Source organism: Pongo abelii, chromosome 15 (genome assembly GCF_028885655.2).
Source record: "Pongo abelii isolate AG06213 chromosome 15, NHGRI_mPonAbe1-v2.0_pri, whole genome shotgun sequence".
In the NCBI taxonomy this organism is placed as follows: Eukaryota; Metazoa; Chordata; class Mammalia; order Primates; family Hominidae; genus Pongo; species Pongo abelii.
The window spans coordinates 73440047-73461104 of record NC_072000.2 but is presented as its reverse complement, the minus strand read 5'-3'; the positions used below and the strand labels follow the sequence as shown (position 1 = coordinate 73461104).

Here is a 21058-nt window from a genome sequence, read left to right as displayed (position 1 = left end):
TGATTTATCCACAGTTACACCTCATTATAGGTAACTCAAAGAAATCTATACCTCTTTGTGATAGCATGCTGTTATTTCCTGCTTTGTATAACCACTTCTTTGGATTTGCATATATTTTGCCATTAAAGAAATTTAACATATACTATCTGTTTATTTCTGACTTTCAATCATATCACCATCCTGTTGGACAACCCACTGAGAGACGAATGTCTCACTGATTTTAATCTTAAAGGTGGGGAAGACTAGGGATAACAAGTTTGGGAAGAAAAATCAAGAATGAATTCTGTTAGGAATGTGTTAAGTTTGAGATGACTATTAGACATTCAAGGAGAGATGTCAAGTAGGCAGGTGAATATGAAAGGCTGGCATTCTGATTTTGAGAGTAATCACCATATCAATGGTATTTAAAGCCATACAATTAGATGGGAATACAGGAAAAGAATGTAAATTAGAAGACATAAATTAGTGGCCCACGGATCCATCTGCTGACTCACAGACATGCTTTTATTATAATATTATTTTTGGTCTCCACGTATTTAAAAACTTATGCCAGAATTTTTAAATTAGTAGAGTTCACATTTTAAAGAATCCATACTCCAAGTTTCTTTTTAAAGAACTGGACAATCCAGTAACAGTTGGTTTGAACTATATGGCAGCTTTTTCATTTATACGAGGCATGAATTCTCTAATTCACCATAATGTCTTTTCAACTGAAGCCAAATGTCGTCTTCCACTTACCATCGTATTTGTAACCACTATTTTTCTAATACAAAGAAATATTTCTCAGGATCCATACTGCTAGTAAAGCTACAAAAATGAAAGATAGACCCTAGAGGCTTTATGTTTAAAGAAAAAATGAAAAGTAATACATTTCCTTATGAATTTAAGAACATTCCTATGTATTAAAAAATGCAAACAATCACTCTATATCATTCATTTACAGAACCTGCTTGGCTCTTGTAGGCATCTGAGTTTGCAATATCTGGGGTGGATACAGAAGAGACCAAGCCTGACCCATTTCAATATTTAGATATCAGGTAAAACAGGAATCAGAAAAAGGAAAAAGTAGAAAGGATAATAAGATAGGAGATAGAAGAATGTGAGTGTGATGCTTTTGAGAGCAAGAATAACGAGTCCAAATAAGCGTCCACTGGACTAAAAAACAAGAAAGCCATCAACTTGATCAGTTTCAGTGGAGTAATATGGAAAGATGTCAGATTAAAGTTGGTTGAAGAATAATGAAGACTAAGAAATTATACCCAAGAGAACAGAAGGAAAGAAACAATAGAAATAAGAGTAGAAATCAATTAAACACAAATATAAAGAAGATCAACAAAGCAAAAAGTTGGTTATTTGAAAAGACTAATAAAATTGATAAACCCATGGAAGGAATTATGAAGAAAAAAGAAGCACAAGTAAGCAAAGTCAGGAATGAAAAAAGAGACATTCCTAGATATCTACCAAATGGGGTAAAAATTTTCAGAGGATATCATAAACAAATATATGCCAATAATTTTTTTTTTTGAGATAGAGTCTCACCCTATCACCTAGGTGGAGTGCAATGGCACGATCTTGGCTCACTGCAACCTCCACCTCCCAGCTTCAAGTGATTCTCCTGCCTCAGCCTCCTGAGTAGCTGGGATTACAGGTGCGCATCACCACACCTGGCTAATTTTTTTTTTTTTTTTTGTATTTTTAGTAGAGACAGGGTTTCACCATGTTGGCCAGGCTGGTCTCGAACTCTGACCTCGTGATCCACCTGCCTTGGCCTCCCAAAGTGCTGGGATTATAGGCATGAGCCACCTCACCCAGCCAGCCAATAATTTTTTTTGGAGGGGGAGACAGGGTCTCACTCTGTTGCCCAGGCTGTAGTGCAGTGGCGTGATCATAGCTCACGGCAGCCTTGAACTCCTGGGCCCAAGCCATCCTACCACCTTAGCCTCCTGAGTATCTGGGACTACAGACTCACACCACCATGCCAGGCTAATTTTTTAATTTTTTTGTAAAGACAGATTCTCATTGTGTTGCCCAGGCTGGTCTCATACTCCTTGCCTGAAGTGTGATCCTCCCGCCTCAGCCTCCCATAGTGGTGGGATTACAGGCATGAGCCACTATGCTTGGTTTATGCCAATAATTTAAAAATTTTAAAGATAACATATTTAGATGATAGATGAAATATATAACATCAAAACTGAGACATTAAGAAATAGAAAATATTAATAGCTCTATAACTATTCAAGAAATTATATCCATAATTCAAAAACTTCCCTTAAAAGAGAACTCCAGATGGCTTCACCAGTAGATTCAAACTAAACATTTTAAGTAAAAAAGAATGACAATCTTATACAAACTCTTCCAGAGAACATAAAAATAGGAAACACCCCTAATCTGTTGTATGAAGCTAGCATAACTTTTTTTAATCAAAGCCTGACAATGGCCAAGCACAGTGGCTCACACCTGTAATCCCAGCACTTTGGAAGGCTGAGGCAGGAGGACTGCTTGAACTCAGGAGTTTGACACCAGCCTGGGCAACATGGCAAGACTCCCATCTCCACAAAAAAATTAAAAGATTAGCCAGGCATGGTGGTGTGCACCTGTAGTCCCAGCTACCTGGGAGGCTGAGGTGGGAGGATCGCTTGAGCCCAGGAATTTGAGGCTGCAGTGAGCTATGACTGAGCCACTGCACTCCAACCTGGGCAAAAGGACAACTCTATCTCTTATTGATTGATTGACTGAGAAAGAGTTTCACTCTTGTTGACCAGGCTGGAGTGCAGTGGCGCAATCTTGGCTCACTGCAACCTCTGCCTTCCAGTTTCAAGTGATTCTCCTGCCTCAGCCTCCCCAGTAGCTGGGATTACAGGCACCTGCGACCAAGCCCGGCTAATTTTTGTATTTTTAGAAGAGACGAGGTTTCACCATGTTGGCCAGGCTGGTCTCAAACTGACTTCGTGATCCGCCCACCTCGGCCTCCCAAAGTGCTGGGATTACCGGAGTGAGCCACTGCACCCAGTCCAACTCTGTCTCTTAAAAAAAAAAAAAAAAAAAAAAAAAAAAAAAAAGGCCCAGCGCGGTGGCTCACGCTTGTAATCCCAGCACTTTGGGAGGCCGAGGCAGGCACATCGCGAGGTCAGGAGATCGAGACCACGGTGAAACCCCGTCTCTACTAAAAATACAAAAAATTAGCCAGGCATGGTGGCGGGCACCTGTAGTCCCAGCTACTCGGGAGGCTGAGGCAGGAGTATGGCGTGAACCCAGGAGGCGGAGCTTGCAGTGAGCCAAGATCCTGCCACTGCACTCCAGCCTTGGGTGACAGAGCGAGACTTCGTCTCAAAAAAAAAGAGACAAAACACTTGCTGAGAGAGATGGTGTCTGAGACTGGCATTCAAACAGGAGCAAGAGTTGTCCAGGTGCAGGAGCCAGACAGGAGGAGGGCATTTATCCCAGGAATTCAAAAATCAATGTATTTCAACACAATAACAGAATAAAGAGAGAAGATATATAATTATCTCAAGAAGTGCAGAAAACATTTTATTAAATTCACCAACCATTCATTATTAAAAAAAAAAACTCTTAGCAAACCAAGAATAGAAATGAACATATTTAAGCTGATAAAGGGATCTACAAACCTACTGCAGATATTATACTTCAAGGTGAAATGTTAAAAGCTGTCATTTTGAGATAGGGCATAAGTCAAGGATGTCCACTATCACCACATCTACTGAACACTGTACTGTGATCCTAGCCAGGTACACCAAGGAAAGAAAAGAAAGAAAAAATGTCAAGGACGGGAAAGAAAGAAAATTGTCATTTTCAAAGATAATAGTCTACATAGAAATCCAAAAGAATCTACAAGCAATTAGAATAAGTGAGTTTAGAAAGATTCCTTAATACAAGAGAAATATGTAAAACTCAATTGCATTTTTCCATGTACCAGAAACAGAAAAATGTTTAAAATCTCCATTTATACTTAAATTTAAAAATCACAGAAAACTATAAATACATTATTAAAAGAAACTAAAGGTCTAAACAAACACTTAGATTCAAAAACTCAATATTGTGGTCTAACAATTCCACTACTGGATATATACCCAAGTGAAATAAAATTAGTATGTCAAAGAGATAACTGCACACCCATGTTTACTGCAGCACCATTCATAATTGCCAAGATATAGAATCAACCTAAGTGTTCATCAACAGACGAATGGATAAAGAAAATGTGACTCAGGATATAAAATCAATGTGCAAAAATCAAAGCATTTTTATACACCAATAACAGACAACCAGAGAGCCAAATCATGAGTGAACTCCCATTCACAATTGCTTCAAAGAGAATAAAATACCTAGGAATCCAACTTCCAAGAGATGTGAAGGACCTCTTCAAGGAGAACTACAAACCACTGCTCAACGAAATAAAAGAGGACACAAACAAATGGAAGAATATTCCATGCTCATGGATAGGAAGAATCAATATTGTGAAAATGGCCATACTGCCCAAGTAATTTATAGATTCAATGCCATCCCCATCAAGCTACCAATGACTTTCTTCACAGAATTGGAAAAAACTACTTTAAAGTTCATATGGAACCACAAAACAGCCCACATTGCCAAGACAATCCTAAGCAAAAAGAACAAAGCTGGAGACATCACGCTACCTGACTTCAAACTATACTACAAGGCTACAGTAACCAAAACAGCATGGTACTGGTACCAAAACAGAGATATAGACCAATGGAACAGAACAGAGCCCTCAAAAATAATGCCACACATCTACAACCATCTGATCTTTGACAAACCTGAAAAAAACAAGAAATGAGGAAAGGATTCCCTATTTAATAAATGGTGCTGGGAAAACTGGCTAGCCATATCTAGAAAGCTGAAACTGGATCCCGTCCTTACACCTCATGCAAATATTAATTCAAGATGGATTAAAGACTTAAATGTTAGACCTAAAACCATAAAAACCCTAGAAGAAAACCTAGGCAATACCATTCAGGACATAGGCATGGGCAAGGACTTCATGTCTAAAACACCAAAAGCAATAGCAACAAAAGCCAAAATTGACAAATGGGATCTAATTAAACTAAGGAGCTTCTGCACAGCAAAAGAAACTACCATCAGAGTGAAGAGGCAACCTACAGAATGGGAGAAAATTTTTGCAATCTACTCATCTGATAAAAGGCTAATATCCAGAACCAACAAAGAACTCAAACAAATTTACAAGAAAAAACCAACCCCATCAAAAAGTGGGTGAAGGATATGAACAGACACTACTCAAAAGAAGACATTTATGTAGCCAAAAGACACATGAAAAAATGCTCATCATCACTGGCCATCAGAGAAATGCAAATCAAAACCACAATGAGATACCATCTCACACCACTTAGAATGGCGATCATTAAAAAGTCAGGAAACAACAGGTGCTGGAGAGGATGTGGAGAAATAGGAACACTTTTACACTGTTGGTGGGACTGTAAACTAGTTCAACCATTGTGGAAGACAGTGTGGCGATTCCTCGAGGATCCAGAACTAGAAATACCATTTGACCCAGCCATCCCATTACTGGGTATATACCCAAAGGATTATAAATCATGCTGCTATAAAGACACATGCACACGTATGTTTATTGTGGCACTATTCACAATAGCAAAGACTTGGAACCAACCCAAATGTCCAACAATGATAGACTAGATTAAGAAAATGTGGCACATATACACCATGGAATACTATGCAGCCATAAAAAAGGATGAGTTCATGTCCTTTGTAGGGACATAGATGAAGCTGGAAACCATCATTCTCAGCAAACTATCGCAAGGACAAAAAATCAAACACCGCATGTTCTCACTCATAAGTGGGAATTGAATAATGAGAACACTTGGTCACAGGAAGGGGAACATCACACACCGGGGCCTGTCATGGAGTGGGGGGAGGGGGAAGGGATAGCATTAGGAGATATACCTAATGTAAATGACGAGTTAATGGGTGCAGCACACCAACATGGCACACGTATACATATGTAACAAACCTGCATGTTATGTACATGTACCCTAGAACTTAAAGTAGAATTAAAAAAAAAAGAAAATGTGATATATAAATCTCTCCCTCCAAAATGGAATACTATTTGTCCATAAAATATAATGAAATCTTGTCATTTGTGACAACATTGCTAAACCTGGAAGACATTATGTTAAGTGAAATAAGCCAGGCACAGAAAGATAAATACTGCATGAGCTCACTCATATGTGGAATCTAAAAAAGTTGACCTTGGTGGGCATAGTAGCTCCCTCCCATAATCCCAGCCACTCAGGAGGCTGAGGTGGAAGGATCACTTAAGGCCAGAAATTCAAGACCAGCCTAAGAATCACAGTGAGACTTCATCTCTAAAAATAAAAATAAAAATTAGCCAGTGGTGGTAGTGTCTGCCTATAGTCCTAGTTACTTGGGAGGGTAAGGCAGGAGGACTGATTGAGCCTAGGACCTCAAGGCTGTAGTGAGTTATGATCACGCCACTGCACTCTAGCCTGGGTAACAGAGCGAGAACATGTCTCTAAAAAATAAAAATAAAAAATAAAAGAGTTGATCTGATAGAAGTAGAGAGTAGAACAGTGGTTACCACAGGCCAAGATGGTTGGGAGGAGAGGAGGATGAGAAAATGTTGATCAAAGAATATATAATTACAGTTATATAGGAGGGATGAGTTCAAGACATCCAGTGTACAGCATGGTGACTATAGTTAATGATGATATATTGTATTACTAAAATGCAAAGACAGTGTAAGTTAAGTGTTCTCATCATTAAAAAATGATAACTATGTGAAGTAATGCACTTGTTAATCAGCTAGATTTAATTATCCCACAATGTATATATGCATTAAACATTATACATAATATATACAATTTCATGTCAATTTTTAAAAACCCTTCAATAATATAAAGAAGTCAGTTCCCTACAAACTGATCTATACAATACAATCTCAATCAAAATTTCAAGAAAATTTTATAGGACCTGAAAATTGATTCTAAAACGTATAAGAAAATGTAAGCCAGGTGTGGTAGCAGGCACCTATTGTCCCAGCTACTCAGGTGGCTGAGGCAGGAGAATGGCTTGAACCCAGGAGGTGGAGGCTGCAGTGAGCCGAGATCATGCCACTGCACTACAGTCCGAATGACAGAGTGAGACTCCATCACAAAAAAGAAAATGTAGAGTATCAAGATTATCCAAGATATTGTGGAAAAAGAACAAGATGGCAGGTCTTGCTGCCCCAGATATCCAGAGTTATTTTAAAGCAATGGTAAATAAGAAAGTATATAATAATTGGTGCAACAATAGAAAAATAGACGATTAAGAAGACAAAAACAGATCTAGACATATACAGACACTCATTTTGTGATAAAGTGGCATTGCAGAGCAATCAGGAAAGGTTTATCTGTTCAATCTGTGATTCTAGGCAGATTGGCTATCCCTTTAGGAGAAAAAATTAAACTTAACCCTACCACACATCATATACAAACACACCTAAAAAATCAATTTCAGGTGGATTGTAAATCTGAATCGCCAAGGTTAAAACCATAAAACTCCAAGAAAATAACATGGGGAGAATATGTTCATGACTGTGTATAGGGAAAGACTTGATCAACTGTACTACACAGATCTTCTGTTTATCAAAAGAAAACATTAAAAGAATGTAAAGGCAATTCACAGAATGGGAGAAAACATTTACAACACAAATTTAACTCCTGGAGGGTTCATATGCAGAATATGTAAAGAACTTCTATAAAGACAACTCGATAGAAAATGAGGCAAGAAAAAAAAAGAAAATGAGGCAAGAGACTTGAATGGACACTGCATAAAAGAGGATATCTAAATGACCAATAAAATACAAAAAGATGTTCAATTTCATTAGTAATCTGGAATATGCAAATTCAAATAATAGTGAACTATTACTACAAGCCCAACAGAATGGATAAAATTTTAAAATATGACAGTACCAAATGTGGACAAGGGTGTAAAACAAAGGCAATTTTCATATATAGGGAGGTTAAATTAGTGTAATCACTTCTGAAAACAGCTAGAAACAATGGAATCAGTCATATGCTACTGATGGGAAGGTAAATTCATAAAAAGATCTTGGTAAACAGTTTGGCATCATCTATAAAAGTTAAAGTTGTGCGTACACGTGCACACACACAAACTCCTTGACCCAGAACTCCACTCATAGACACATATGCCCAATAATGAGTGTAAATGTTCAATTGCACCATTCTTTGCAAGAGCCCCCAAACGTAAATGATACATTGTATTATACACACACACACACACACACACACACACACACACACACACACATATATTTTTGAGATGGAGTCTCACTGTGTCACCCAGGCTGGAGTGCAATGGCACACTCTCAGCTCACTGCAACCTCTGCCTCCTGGGTTCCAGCAATTCTTCTGCCTCAGCCTCCCAAGTAACTGGGATTATACCTGTATGCATCACCACACCTGGCTAATTTTTGTATTTTTAGTAGAGACAGGGTTTCACCATGTTGGCCAGGCTGGTCTTGAACTCCTGACCTCAGGTTCAGGTGATCCACCCACCTCGGCCTCCCAAAGTGCTGGGATTACAGGTGTTAGCCACCACGCCCGGCCTATACTGTATTTTATATATATATATATAAATGTCCATCAGTAATAGAATGGAAAAATAAGTCATGGTATCTTTATACCATGGAATACTATATGGCAACAAATCATAGTCACACCCAATACAGGTAAATCTCACAATGTTTGGAAAAAGAAGCCAGACAAAAAAGAGCACATACTCGATGATTCATTCATACTAAATTTAAAAAACAGGTAAAATTAAACTACAGCGCTGAGGGAGGCATGCCTAAGCAGTAAAAGTATAAAGAAAACAAGAAAGTAAATATCATGAGACAGGATAATGGTAACCCTCAGAGGGCAGTGAGGGGACAATGATTGCAAGTGGGCACAACGGGAGCTTCTGGAGTCCTAGCAATCTTACGTTTCTTGACCTAGTTTCTAGTTACACAGCTGAGCTGTTCTCTTTACATAAATCATTCAGGGTTTATTTTTGTTCCAGGCACTTTTCTTGATGTGTTATATTTCACAATAAAAAAGTCTAAAAAAAAGACTCAGGGGCAGGTTAAACAGATTAGACAAAGCCAAATAGAGAAAAAAGGAATTGTAAAAGAGACCAGAAAAAATCGTATATAATGAATCTAGAGAGACTAAGATATGTTAAATATTAAATTCCAGCAAGAAAGAAGAAAGGATAAAAACAATCGTCAAAGAGAAATTTTAAATTGATAAAACATCAATCCTATTATCCAGATATTTTTCTGAATCCCAAGCTAGAAATAAAACACCTAGACTCATCATAGTGAACCTTCAGAACCATAAACTCAAAGAGAAGATCTTAAGAAGAGATATGAAAAAATTACATTACTTACAAAGAATCAAGATATAGACTGACAGTTATCTTCAACAGCAATAATGGAAGCCAGAAGGCAATGGAATACTATCCTGAAAATGATAAACTGCCAAACCAGAACTTTACACCCAGAGAAAATCTCTTTAAGATAAAAACAAAATACAGACATTTTCAAAATGACAAAGTTTATTATCAATGGGCCCTAAACTGTTAAAGAACGATTTTAAGGAAAATGATCCCCAAAAGAAGGTCAGAGATATAAGAAAAAGTAAGCAAAGAAAAAGGTAAATACAAGGTCAGGAGATCGAGACCACCCCGGCTAACATGGTGAAACCCCGTCTCTACTAAAAATACAAAAAATTAGATGGGCATTGTGGCACACACCTGTAGTCCCAGCTACTCAGGAGGCTGAGGCAGGAGAATCACTTGAACCCAGGAGGCAAAGGTTGCAATGAGTCAAGATTGCACTACTGTACTTCAGCCTTGGTGACAGAGCGAGACTCTGTCTCAAAAAAAAAAAAAAAAAAAAGGTAAATACAGCTGGGTGCAGTGGCTTATGCTTATAGGAGGACCAAGTGAGAGGATCACTTGAGGCCAGCAGTTGAAGACCAGCCAGGGCAACACAACAAGCCCCCATTTCTACAAAAAAAAAAAAAGAAAAAAAATTATCCAGGTGCAGTGGCACATGCCTGTGGTCCCAGTTACTCAGGAGGATGAGGCAGGAGGATCACTTGAGCCCAGGAGTTTGAGGCTGCAGTGAGCCACGATCATACAACTGCACAACAAAGCAAGACCTCATCTCTTAAAAAAAAAAAAAAAGGGCCCAGCATGGTAGCTCACACACACCTTTAATCCCAGCACACTTTGGGAGGCCAAGGCAGGAGGATCACTTGAGCCTAGGAGTTTGGGACCAGCCTGGGCAACACAGCAAAACCCTGTCTCTGTGAAAAAGAGATGGGATGTGGTGACTCACACCTGTAATCCCAGCTACTCAGGAGGAGGGAGGATCACAGGCCTGGGAGGTTAAGGCTGCAGTTAGCTGTGATCGCACAACTGCATTCCAGCCTGGGCAAAAGAGTGAGACCCTGTCTACAAAAAAAAAAAAAAAAAGAGAAGAAGAAGAAGAAGAAGAATACAGGAAGGTAAACACTTTGGTAAATCTAAACAAATATTGACTATAAAACAAGAACACAGGCCGGGCACGGTTGCTCACGCCTGTAATCTCAGCACTTTGTGGGACTGAGGTGAATGGATTGCTTGAGTCCAAGAGTTTGAGACCAGCCTGGACCACACTGCAAAACCCCGTCTCTACTAAAAATGCAAAAAAATTAGCCAGGTGTGGTGGCACACACCTGTAGTTCCAGCTACTGGGGAGGCTGAGGTGGGACAATCATCTGAGCCCAGGGAGGTCAAGGCTAAAGTGAGCCAAAATCCCACCACTGCACTCCAGCCTGGGTGACAGAGTAAGACCTTGTCTCAAAAAAAAAAAAAAAAGCAAGAACCATTGGAACCAAGTGACAGTGGTGGCACATACCTGTAGTCCTAGCTACTTGGGAGGCTGAGACAGAAGGATCATTTTAGAGTTCGAGGTTACAGTGAACTATGATAGTACCATTGCATTCCAGCCTGGGAAACAGAGTGACACCACCCTGTCTCTAAAAAAAAAAAACAATAAAGAAGAACAAAAATAATAATCGAATAAACATTTACATAAAAGTGAATGAAAAGGAAAGCAAAACAGGAATGGAGGAATAAATAGAGCAAGAATGGATGATTTTTCATTTTTGTTTTCGTTTTTTCTTTTTTTGAGACAGGGTCTCACTTGCTCTGTCGCTCAGGTTGGAATGCAGTGGTGTGATCTCGGCTCACTGCAACCTCCACCTCCTGGGCTCAAGCAATTCTCCTGCCTCAGCCTCCCAAGTAGCTAGGATTACAGGCACCTGCTACCACGCCGGGCTAATTTTTGTATTTTTAGTGGTGGGGGGGCGGGGGCTTCACCATGTTTGCCAGACTAGTCTCGAACTCCTGACCTCAAGTGATCTGCCCGCCTCGGCCTCCCAAAGTGCTAGGATTACAGGTGTGGGCTACCGCACCCAGCCTATTTTTGTTTTTTATTCATCTCTTAAATGTATTCTATCTTATTTTTACAAGGAAGGAAGCCATGAATGACTTTTTCATTGAGTTTTTTTATGACAGCAATCAGGAAAATGCAGTCATGCCTAAAGGGAAATGTGGAATCCAACCTGAGTTTAATACACATCAAAAGTCAAAATGAGGTGGGGTTAGATTATTTGCCACTTTAACTTATCTATGCCTCTGCTATATTAATTAAAGTGCATTATTATCAGATCAATTACTATTCACTTCAGTCTACCCTGCTGTTGCTCAAGCTATACTTCGTTTAGTTGGAATAATCCAGGTGCTTGGCACAGGTGAATTTTCCTAATCTGCTACAGCTTACCACTTAAACCCTGTTTTCTTTTATTGTTGCTGATGTAAACAGTTCTAAAATTATGTAACTTTTTATACAGAATAGATTAAAATCACTGATCCTTTCTTGATGGCCCAAGGTCATTGGTATAAATGACTACTACTATTGCTGATATAAAGAAACACCCTCAGTAGCTGTGGTGTAAGGGCTTTTGTGACTACAAAGCTTTCCCCACACTGTCAGATGTTCTCTTTTTGGTCATCACAGTGTTGGCATCTAGTAGCCTCTTCTATCAACCTGTGAACTGATTTTGTGGAGCCATTCTGCTTAGGTACTCTTTTAATTACATTTCCTGGATACAGCAAGAGAAATAGCATTAGGGGTGGAGCCTGAAGATGTTATTAACTGCTGCAATCTCATGATAAAACTTTAACAGATGAAGAGTTGCTTTTTATGGATGAGCAAAGAAAGTGGTTTCTTGAGATGGAATCTACTCCTGGTAAAGATGCTGTGAACACTGTTGAAATGACAACAAAAGATTTAGAATATCGCATAAACTTAGTTGATAAAGCAATGGCTGGGTTTCAGAGGACTGACTCCAATTTTGAAAGAAGTTCTACTGTGGGTAAAATGCTATTAAACAGCACCACATAGCAGAGAAAAATCTCTCATGAAAGGAAGAGTCAACCAATGTGGCAAACTTCTTTGTTGTCTTATTTTAAGAAACTGTCACAGGCACTCCAACCTTCAGCAACCACTACCCTGATCAGTCAGCAGCCATCAATATCAAGGCAAGACCCTCGACCAGCAAAAAGATTACAACTTGCTGAAGGCTCAGATAATTATTAGCAATTTTTAGCAATAAACTATTTAATTAATGTACTTTTTAAAGATATAGTTATTGCATAGTTAATAAACTATAGTATAGTATAAACACAACGTTTTTTTTTTCCCCCTGAGACAGGATCTCCCTCTGCCACTCAGGCTGAAGTGCAGTGGTGTGTTCATAGCTCACGACAGCTTCAACCTCCTGGGCTCAAGCAATCCTCCTGCCTCAGCCTCCCAAGTTTCTGGGACTATACAGGTGGGTGTCACCACACCTGGCTAATTTCTCTTTTTGTAGAGATGGAGTCTTGCTATGCTGACCTGGCTGACTGGTATTAAACTCCTGGCCTCAACTGATTTTCCCCATCTTAGCCTACCAAAGTGCTGGGATTACAGTCATGAGCCACCGCCACACTCAGCATAAGCATAACTTTTATATGCACTGGGAAACCAAAAAACTCATGTAACTCACTTTATTGCAAGATTTGCTTTATTGCCATGGCTAACATCGAACCTGCAATATCTCCAAGTTATGCCCATATGGTGAAAATTAAATAAAATGATGCAAGCAAAACATACAGTGCATGGCTTAGAGTAAATGGTGTTTCAAATTTTAACTGTTACCTTTTAAAATCCTAAGTAATAATTTCCATTTAAATAGAATTCCTTAGCTATTTTCTCCATGGCATCCTTATGAAAATGCTACTACAAATATTAACAGTGGCTAATATTTCATGAACACTTACTACTATATGTTCACACTGTGCTGAATCCTTTATGGGGGTGATCTATTTGAATGCTTAGAAAAGCTACTGGAGGTAGGTACCGTGACGTTCCTATTACAAACAACCAAACAAACAAAGACTCAGGCTAAATAGCTTGTCCAAGTTCACAGAATGATAAGTGGGGAAAACAGAATTCATATAGGTTTGACATAATTGTAATCCATAATTGTAAGCACTCCGCCATCCTGAGAGGAACAGCAGCTGCTTCTTCTGCTAAAATCTGCTTATAAGCAAGTTGAGAACAAGCTAATTCATTCTCCTTTAACCTTATTTTCTACTTGACTGTCCAAGGTCCCAGTTGGAAAAGCAGAAGTTGTTTTTTTTTTGTTTGCTTTTTAACTTTTGCTTTTTAACTTACCCACTCACAGTCAATTCCAAGTACTGGAAAATCTTCTAATTCACTTCTAAGCAAGGGCTCGATTTGATCCCACTCTGCCTCCTGAGACACCGTCACCACCTTTGCTTTAAGGATCCGTTCCTCCCACGAGGATCTGGGGGCACTGGAGTGCAGCTGATCATCTTCTGGAGGGGGCAGCTCTCTACTGCCCAGCACTTTCTGCTGTGGCTGTTGGGTCACAGGGCTTGTTTTATTCCTTCGGCGGCGCTGGATGCCTTTCCAGAGGACAAACCCCCCTACAGCCACACCCAGAAGGGTAGTCACTGTCAAAGCCACTAAGTTCTGTCTAGACATCTTCGACTTTTCTACTCTTTAGAAAAGCATATCACTAATCCCACAATCTGCAAAACAAATGGCAAAAACATATTTATATACAGAATATAAACCTTTACATAAACAAGTTTTCCTCTAAGAAATGTCCCATTTATAATCTCTGTGCCCACAAACGAAAACAACTGCTATAAATTTCCACATGAAATAGTAGCAATGGCAGAATTTCTTCATCTTTATAATCTCTGTATTCCATCTCTATCTCCATCCTCACCCCAGGAAATCTCCCTGCCCTCTGACAGTTCCCCATGGCTCTCTTAATGATATAAAATCGTATCAGTCAAAACAACAGGCTATCTGCAACACGAAGTGTGATCTAGGAAGAAAAAAAAAACAATAAGCTAGACTCTCACCTCTAACTGCTGATTAATGAATGAATTTTTTAGTTAATGGATCTTCTTCAAAGTATTTTGTATTTTAAACCTTTGATCACCTAACAGTTGAAGGAAAACTTCTGCTTCTCTATTAAAAAAAAATTGTAATCATCAGTCAGTTGGTAGGGAGAATTTTTTTACTTCTCTGGAAGGTGCAGCAATGAGGGAGTGGAGGAAACAGGTTTGACTCAACACTTTCTGTTGCTCCAGAAGGCTCAGTAGTTCTCCATAGAAACTGATTCGGTTATCGTAGGGTAAGGCAGGGGGGGTACAAAAGAGAAAGGATCATAAGAGCACAAGAAAAAGGTAGAACTTAGAGAGATATCCAAGGTGTATAGAAGGCGGATGCAAACTGAAGTGTCCACAGCGCCAGGCAGGTTAATGTAAATCAATGAAGCAAGCCACAAAATAGTCCCTTTTTCATTTTTCTGTAACATGTGGCTTTCTCCATGTAGTTTCTGTTTTCCTATATGTGAGAAAGAAATGAGTATACGGCACTATTTCTGTACTATTAAAATAAGAGTAAAAGTGCAACAGTAAATAGTAAGTGGCCTGGGCCGGGCGCGGTGGCTCATGCCTGTAATCCCAGCACTTTGGGAGGCCGAGGCAGGTGGATCATGAGGTCAGGAGATCGAGACCATCCTGGCTAACACAGTGAAACCCCGTCTCTACTAAAAAGACAAGAAATTAGCCGGGCGTGGTGGCGGGCGCCTGTTGTCCCAGCTACTTGGGAGGCTGAGGCAGGAGAATGGTATGAACCCGGGAGGCAGAGCTTGCAGTGAGCCAAGATCGTGCCACTGCACGCCAGTCTGGGTGACAGAGTGAGACTCCGTCTCAAAAAAAAAAAAAAAAAAAAGTAAGTGGCCTGGCCAGATGCAGTGGCTCACGCCTGTAATCCCAGGACTTTGGGAGGCCAAGGCAGGTGGATCACCTGAGGTCAGGAGTTTGAGACCAGCCTGGCTAACATGGTGAAACCCCATCTCTACTAAAAATACAAAAATTAGCCGGGCGTGGTGGTGGGCACCTGTAATCCCAGCTACTCGGGAGGCTGAGACAGGAGAATCGCTAGAACTTGGGAGGCGGAGGTTTCAGTGAGCCGAAACTGTGCCACTGCACTCCAGCCTGGGTGATAAGAGTAAGACTCTGTCTCAAAAAAGAAAAAAAAAAAAAAAAAGTAAATGGCCTTTGGTCTCAGGGCCAGGGAGAAAACATGGGGTAGCGACCATTCAGCACAAGCTGATAATCCTGTGCAGGAAGAAGGCCCAGTGTGGTCAAATACTTTGCTTGTTTAAGGTAAGTCAGGTATCTGAATTTTATATGAAATGTCACCATTTTAGAATGCTGGCAATAAATTTACAGTTTTAAAAAATATTGCGCCAGCCAAACAAAAACACCCTAGGTACGCACCAGGCTACCCATCTGTGGCCTCTAGCCTAAAAGCTAAATTGCCCAAAGACAGAGCAATCAGCTGCACCCTGCCTACACTTCTCTATGGCTGAAGGTTTCCCACTGAATGTGTATGGTTTTTATTACTTTTTAAAAGTTTCATCAGTAACTTTAAATTTTTTTTTTTATTAGATGGAGTCTCTCGCTGTCGCCCAGACCTGTGTGCAGTGGCATCATCTCGGCTCACTGCAGTATCCGCCTCCTGGGTTCAAGCGATTCTCCTGCCTCAGCCTCCCAAGCAGCTGGGACTACAGGGGTATGCCACCATACCCAGCTAATTTGTGTATTTTTAGTAGAGACAGGGTTTCACCATGTTGGCCAGGCTGGTCTTGAACTCCTGACCTCAAGTGATTCACCTGCCTCAGCCTCCCAAAGTGCTGTGATTACAGGTGTGAGCCACTGCACTGGGCCAAAAAAAAAATTCATATTTACAATAACTTCTGGATTATAATCATGCCTATAGAGACATGTGAGTATTAGAGAAGAAAAACTGAATCATAACAATTATTAGAGTAATAATGAAAAGTGGTAATAGTTATGCTGTTTTAAAAACATTTACTTTATTCCAGAAACTGTGCTAAGAATTTCATATGTATTTTCTCCAGTGCTTTTATTGAAGAGGAAACTGAAGCTTAATGAGATTAAATAACTTGTGTAGAGAAACTTCTGATTAAGGTAATCTGAGAAGACATAGAAGTCCTTCCCTTTTCCACTCTAAACAATGCAAATGCTGGAGAAACCACTGAAAAGATAAAAATGTAAAACACAGTTAAGCCCCCAAAAGAAAGAAAGAAATCATCAGGTGCCAGAAAGGGAGGAGGAAACCCAAAGTGGGTGGAAGGCTGGGCGCAGTGGCTCATGCCTGTAATCCCAGCACTTTGGGAGGCCGAGGCAGGTGGACGGCTTAAGCCTAGGAGTTTGAGATCAGCCTGGGTAACATGGTGAAACCCCATCTACACCAAAAATATAAAAAATTAGCTGGGCGTGGTGGCACATGCCTTAAGTATCAGCTACTCGGGGGGCCTGAGGTGGGAGGATAGCTTGAGCCGGGGAGGTCAAGGCTACAGGGAGCTGTGATGGTGTGCCACTGCACTCTAGCCTGGGTGACAGAGTGAGACCCTGTCTCAAAAAAAAAAAAAAAAAAAAAGTGGGTGGGTGGGAGATGAAGCTGGGCAGAGACCAGAATTCATGCCAGCCGCAGCGCTGGAGTATATCAGCAACCCAGAGGCAGAACTCTAGGCCACAGGCCCAAGACACAGCTGGAATCCAGGGGAGTGCCACCCTATCCACAAACCAGAAGTCTTTACCCACCTTGGCCTGGGCAAGCCACCTGCCCCAGGCCAAAGGCATGAACAGAGTCCCTTGAAAGAGGAAAAATCCTCAGCTGGGTGCGGTGGCTCACACCTGTAATCCCAGCACTTTGGGAGGCCAAGGCGGACAGATAGCTTGAGCCCAGGAGTTCGAAATCAGCCTGGCCAACTTAGTGAAACCCCGTCTCTCTACTAAAAACACAAAAATTAGCCAGGTGTGGTGGTGCATGCCTGTAATCCCAGCTACTCGAGAGGCTGAGGCATGAGAATCACTAGAACCTGGGAGGTGGAGATTGCAGTGAGCCAAGATCATGCCACTGCACTCCAACCTGGGCAACAGAGTGAGACCATGTCTCAAATAAAAATAAAAAATAAATTAAAAAATAAAAGACAAATCCTCAAGCCTACACTTCGCTATGGCTCAAGCAGATACAAGGCCCAAGTTCACAATATTCTCATAAAAGGGAACCCTAAGCCAAGAAACTGAATTTAAACTGGTTCAGAACTGGTAAATTCTACTGGAACCAGGCAGAGTCTATCATAACACACACACACACACACACACACACACACACACCCCCCACATAGGAAACATACAGGACTACCATGAAGATCAGTCCCTAGAAGGGGGCTCACAATGAATCACAACAAAACAAAATCCTAAAGCCAATAAAAATAGCGCATACAGCCATCAAACAAAGATTTCCATACTTGAGATCTGAAAAGGACTTTAAAGAATATTCAGAGATATTAATGAAAATAATAACTAAAACAAAGACAAAAACATATACATTCCAGATATGAAAAATATTTATTAAAAATTTTTAAAAACTCAATACTCAATAGACAGGTTAAAATGTAGACCAGACATACAGAGAGAGTTAATGAATTGAAGAAAAAAATCTGAGGAAGTCACCAGAATGTAGTAGACAGATAAAGAGGGAGAAAACATACTGAGGCCGAGCATGGTGGCTCACGCCTGTAATCTCAACACTTTGGGAGGCCGAGGCAGGAGGATCACTTGAGCCCAGGAGTTCAAGACCAACCTGGACAATATAATGAGATCCCATCTTTACTAAAAAATTTTTAAAACAGAAAGAATACACAACAAAGCAGAGACATAGGGAATGGACTGAGAAACTCCAATATTCATGGAATAAAGATTTGGAATGTATGAAGGGGGTCAGATTTGGTACTATTCTCTGAGTCCCAAGCTGGATAAATTAAATCTATTCACAAAAAGACTCATATAAGAATGTTCATAGCAGTTACTTGTTTGTAACAGCCAAAAACTGGAAACAGCCTGTTGGCCTGAATGATTAATGTGTGACTGTTGGTTCATTCATTGTCTGTCCATGAGAACAGGAACCTTAACTGGCTTTGTTACCGCCATATCCCCAGTGACTAGCACGGAGCTGATGATACTCAGTAAATATTTACTGAATGAATGAAATTCAGCTCAAGGTATTATATGTTAACATTTGTATGATTAATGTCTCTAATTCAATCACCAGATTACAACATTCTGTTTATTCAAATGAAAAAGTTTTTCCCCTTATCAAGCCTTGATGTTATAAAAAGGTAGTATGGTTCAGTACTGGGTTGGGAGTCAGAAAAAAATCAAACTTTGCTAACAGTTTGCTCTGGAATCCAAGCTTTTCAATCCCTCACTAAATCTCATCAGTGAAACAATCTGTCATTCTTAAGTTTTTTATATAAATTAATTGAACATAAAACTTTTTTTTTTTTTAAGACAGAGTCTCACTCTGTTGCCCAGACTAGACTGCAGTAGCACAATCACGGCTCACTGCAGCCTCAACCTCCTGGGCTCCCACTTCAGCCTCCTGAGTAGCTGGGGGTACAGGTGCACGCCACCACGCTCAGCACATTTTTTGATTTCTTGTAGAGATGCGGGTCTCACTATATTGCCCAGGCTGGTCTCAAATTCCTAGGCTCAGGTGATCCTCCTGCCTCACCTTCCCAAAGTGCTCAGGTTATAGGTGTGAGCCATATGCCTGGCTAAATATCAATGGCTACCTAATGATAGTAGGATTATGAACAACTTTTATTTTTCAAATTTTATACGAATATGTACACACTTGTAATTAGAAAAATACACTCTTTTTAAACTGGTGCTCTTTAGAGATAGGCAATCCCACTTGACAAAACACATAATCATATTCTTGGAATAAATCACACTTTAATGAGTTAAATGATTATGTATAAAGTGTTTGGAATGTAGTATATGGTAGACAACACAAGACCTAACATCAAATAGCCTAGGTTTAAATCCAGCCTGTTACTCACTAGCTGTAGGAACTTAGGCAATTTGCCAAACTTCTCTAAGCCTCAGTTTCCTCATCTGCGAAACAGGAAGGACAGTCTCCTCATCTGTGAAACAGGCATACCTATTACGTAGGATTACTGTGAGGCTTAAGTAAAATGATCAATAAAATTCACCTAGTATATTGGCTAGAACATTAGGATTCTATAAATGTTAGCTATTACTACAAAACCACAGAACTTCTATTAAAGGAAATCAAAAAATCAGAGTTAAAATTTTGGAGTCAAGTTCAGCTCCCACCCAATTCAAGAATCCTTTCCATGATAATCCCGACAGATCACGACCTAGTCTCTGACTGAATACTTCCGGTAACTAAGTTCATCACCTTCAGAGGCAGTTTTTGTTGAAAGTCGTTGCGTTCTATAAAAGCTGCCTACTTACAAATTGCCCTCTTTGACAGCCTCTGCAATGACAAGTGTTTACTCCCTCCTTAAAGCCTGTTAAATAGGTGAAGAGAGTTCTGAGACTCCCCCTATAGTCTTCCTGTGACCTGGCTTATAGACTCTCCTGGCCAAGGCCTTCTGCACAGTCCCAAGTTTGTTAATGTATCTCTTCAAATGTGGCATTCAGGTCTATACGCAATACTTGAGGCCAGGCATGATGGTTCAGGCCTGTAATCCCAGCACTTTGGGAGGCTGAGGTAGGCGGACTGCTTGAGCCCAGGAGTTCAAGACTACCCAGGGCAACATGGTGAAATCCCATCTCTACTTAAAAAAAAAAAATTTACAAAAAACTAGCCAGGCATGGTGGCACGCACCTATAGCCTCAGCTACTGAGGAGGCTGACGTGGGAGAATCACCTGAGCCTGGGAAGTCAAGGCTGCAGTGAGCTGTGATCATGCCACTGCTGTCCAGTCTAGGTGACAGAAGTGAGACCCTGTCTCAAATAAACAAACAAACAAACTTGAGACACGGTCTAACTGATGCAGGCTACAGTGATACTATTACTTCCCAGCAGCTGGACCCTATATTAATGCTGTATGAAATGATGTATTTTTTAGTAACAGAATCTCATTGTTGGGTCATATAAAGCTTGTAGTAAATTAAAATTCACTGATGCCAAATCAAGTTCTCCATTTTATATATTTGTAATTTATATTTTGTACTTAAATCAAAAATCCTTCTTTTAAATTTCATCTTGTCTGTTTCAGCCAAATGTTTCATCTATTGAGGCCAATCTGCATCTTGATTATGCTTCCCTCTCAAACATAATTTTATATACAAAACTGAATATTTGTTTTCAGAGAAAATAACATCTCCTAACATACGCTTTTATTAATTCATTTTTATTTGGAGAGGTTTTGTGAACTGCATGTTTTTTTTTCTTTCCCAGCCAAGGGATTCATTCAGCAAACTTTTACACAACACAT

General features: G+C 40.0%; 1 protein-coding gene across 7 annotated transcripts in view; it reads right to left on the bottom strand.

Annotated features, from left to right (window-relative positions):
• Window positions 1–21058, bottom strand: part of EXD2 (exonuclease 3'-5' domain containing 2) — a 91084-nt gene that overhangs the window by 19062 nt on the left and 50964 nt on the right. For 5 of the 7 annotated variants that reach the window (XM_054530235.2, XM_063715598.1, XM_054530237.2 and 2 more), the window contains one exon: window positions 13847–14226. The exons of 1 other annotated variant lie outside the window; for it this stretch is intronic. In XM_054530235.2, the coding sequence (XP_054386210.1) occupies window positions 13847–14179 (333 nt within the window). In that variant the 5' untranslated portion in view covers window positions 14180–14226. Of the gene's footprint in view, window positions 1–13846; window positions 14227–14568; window positions 15275–21058 lie in introns of those variants that run through there. One more of the 7 variants, XM_054530236.2, reaches the window with a different exon arrangement.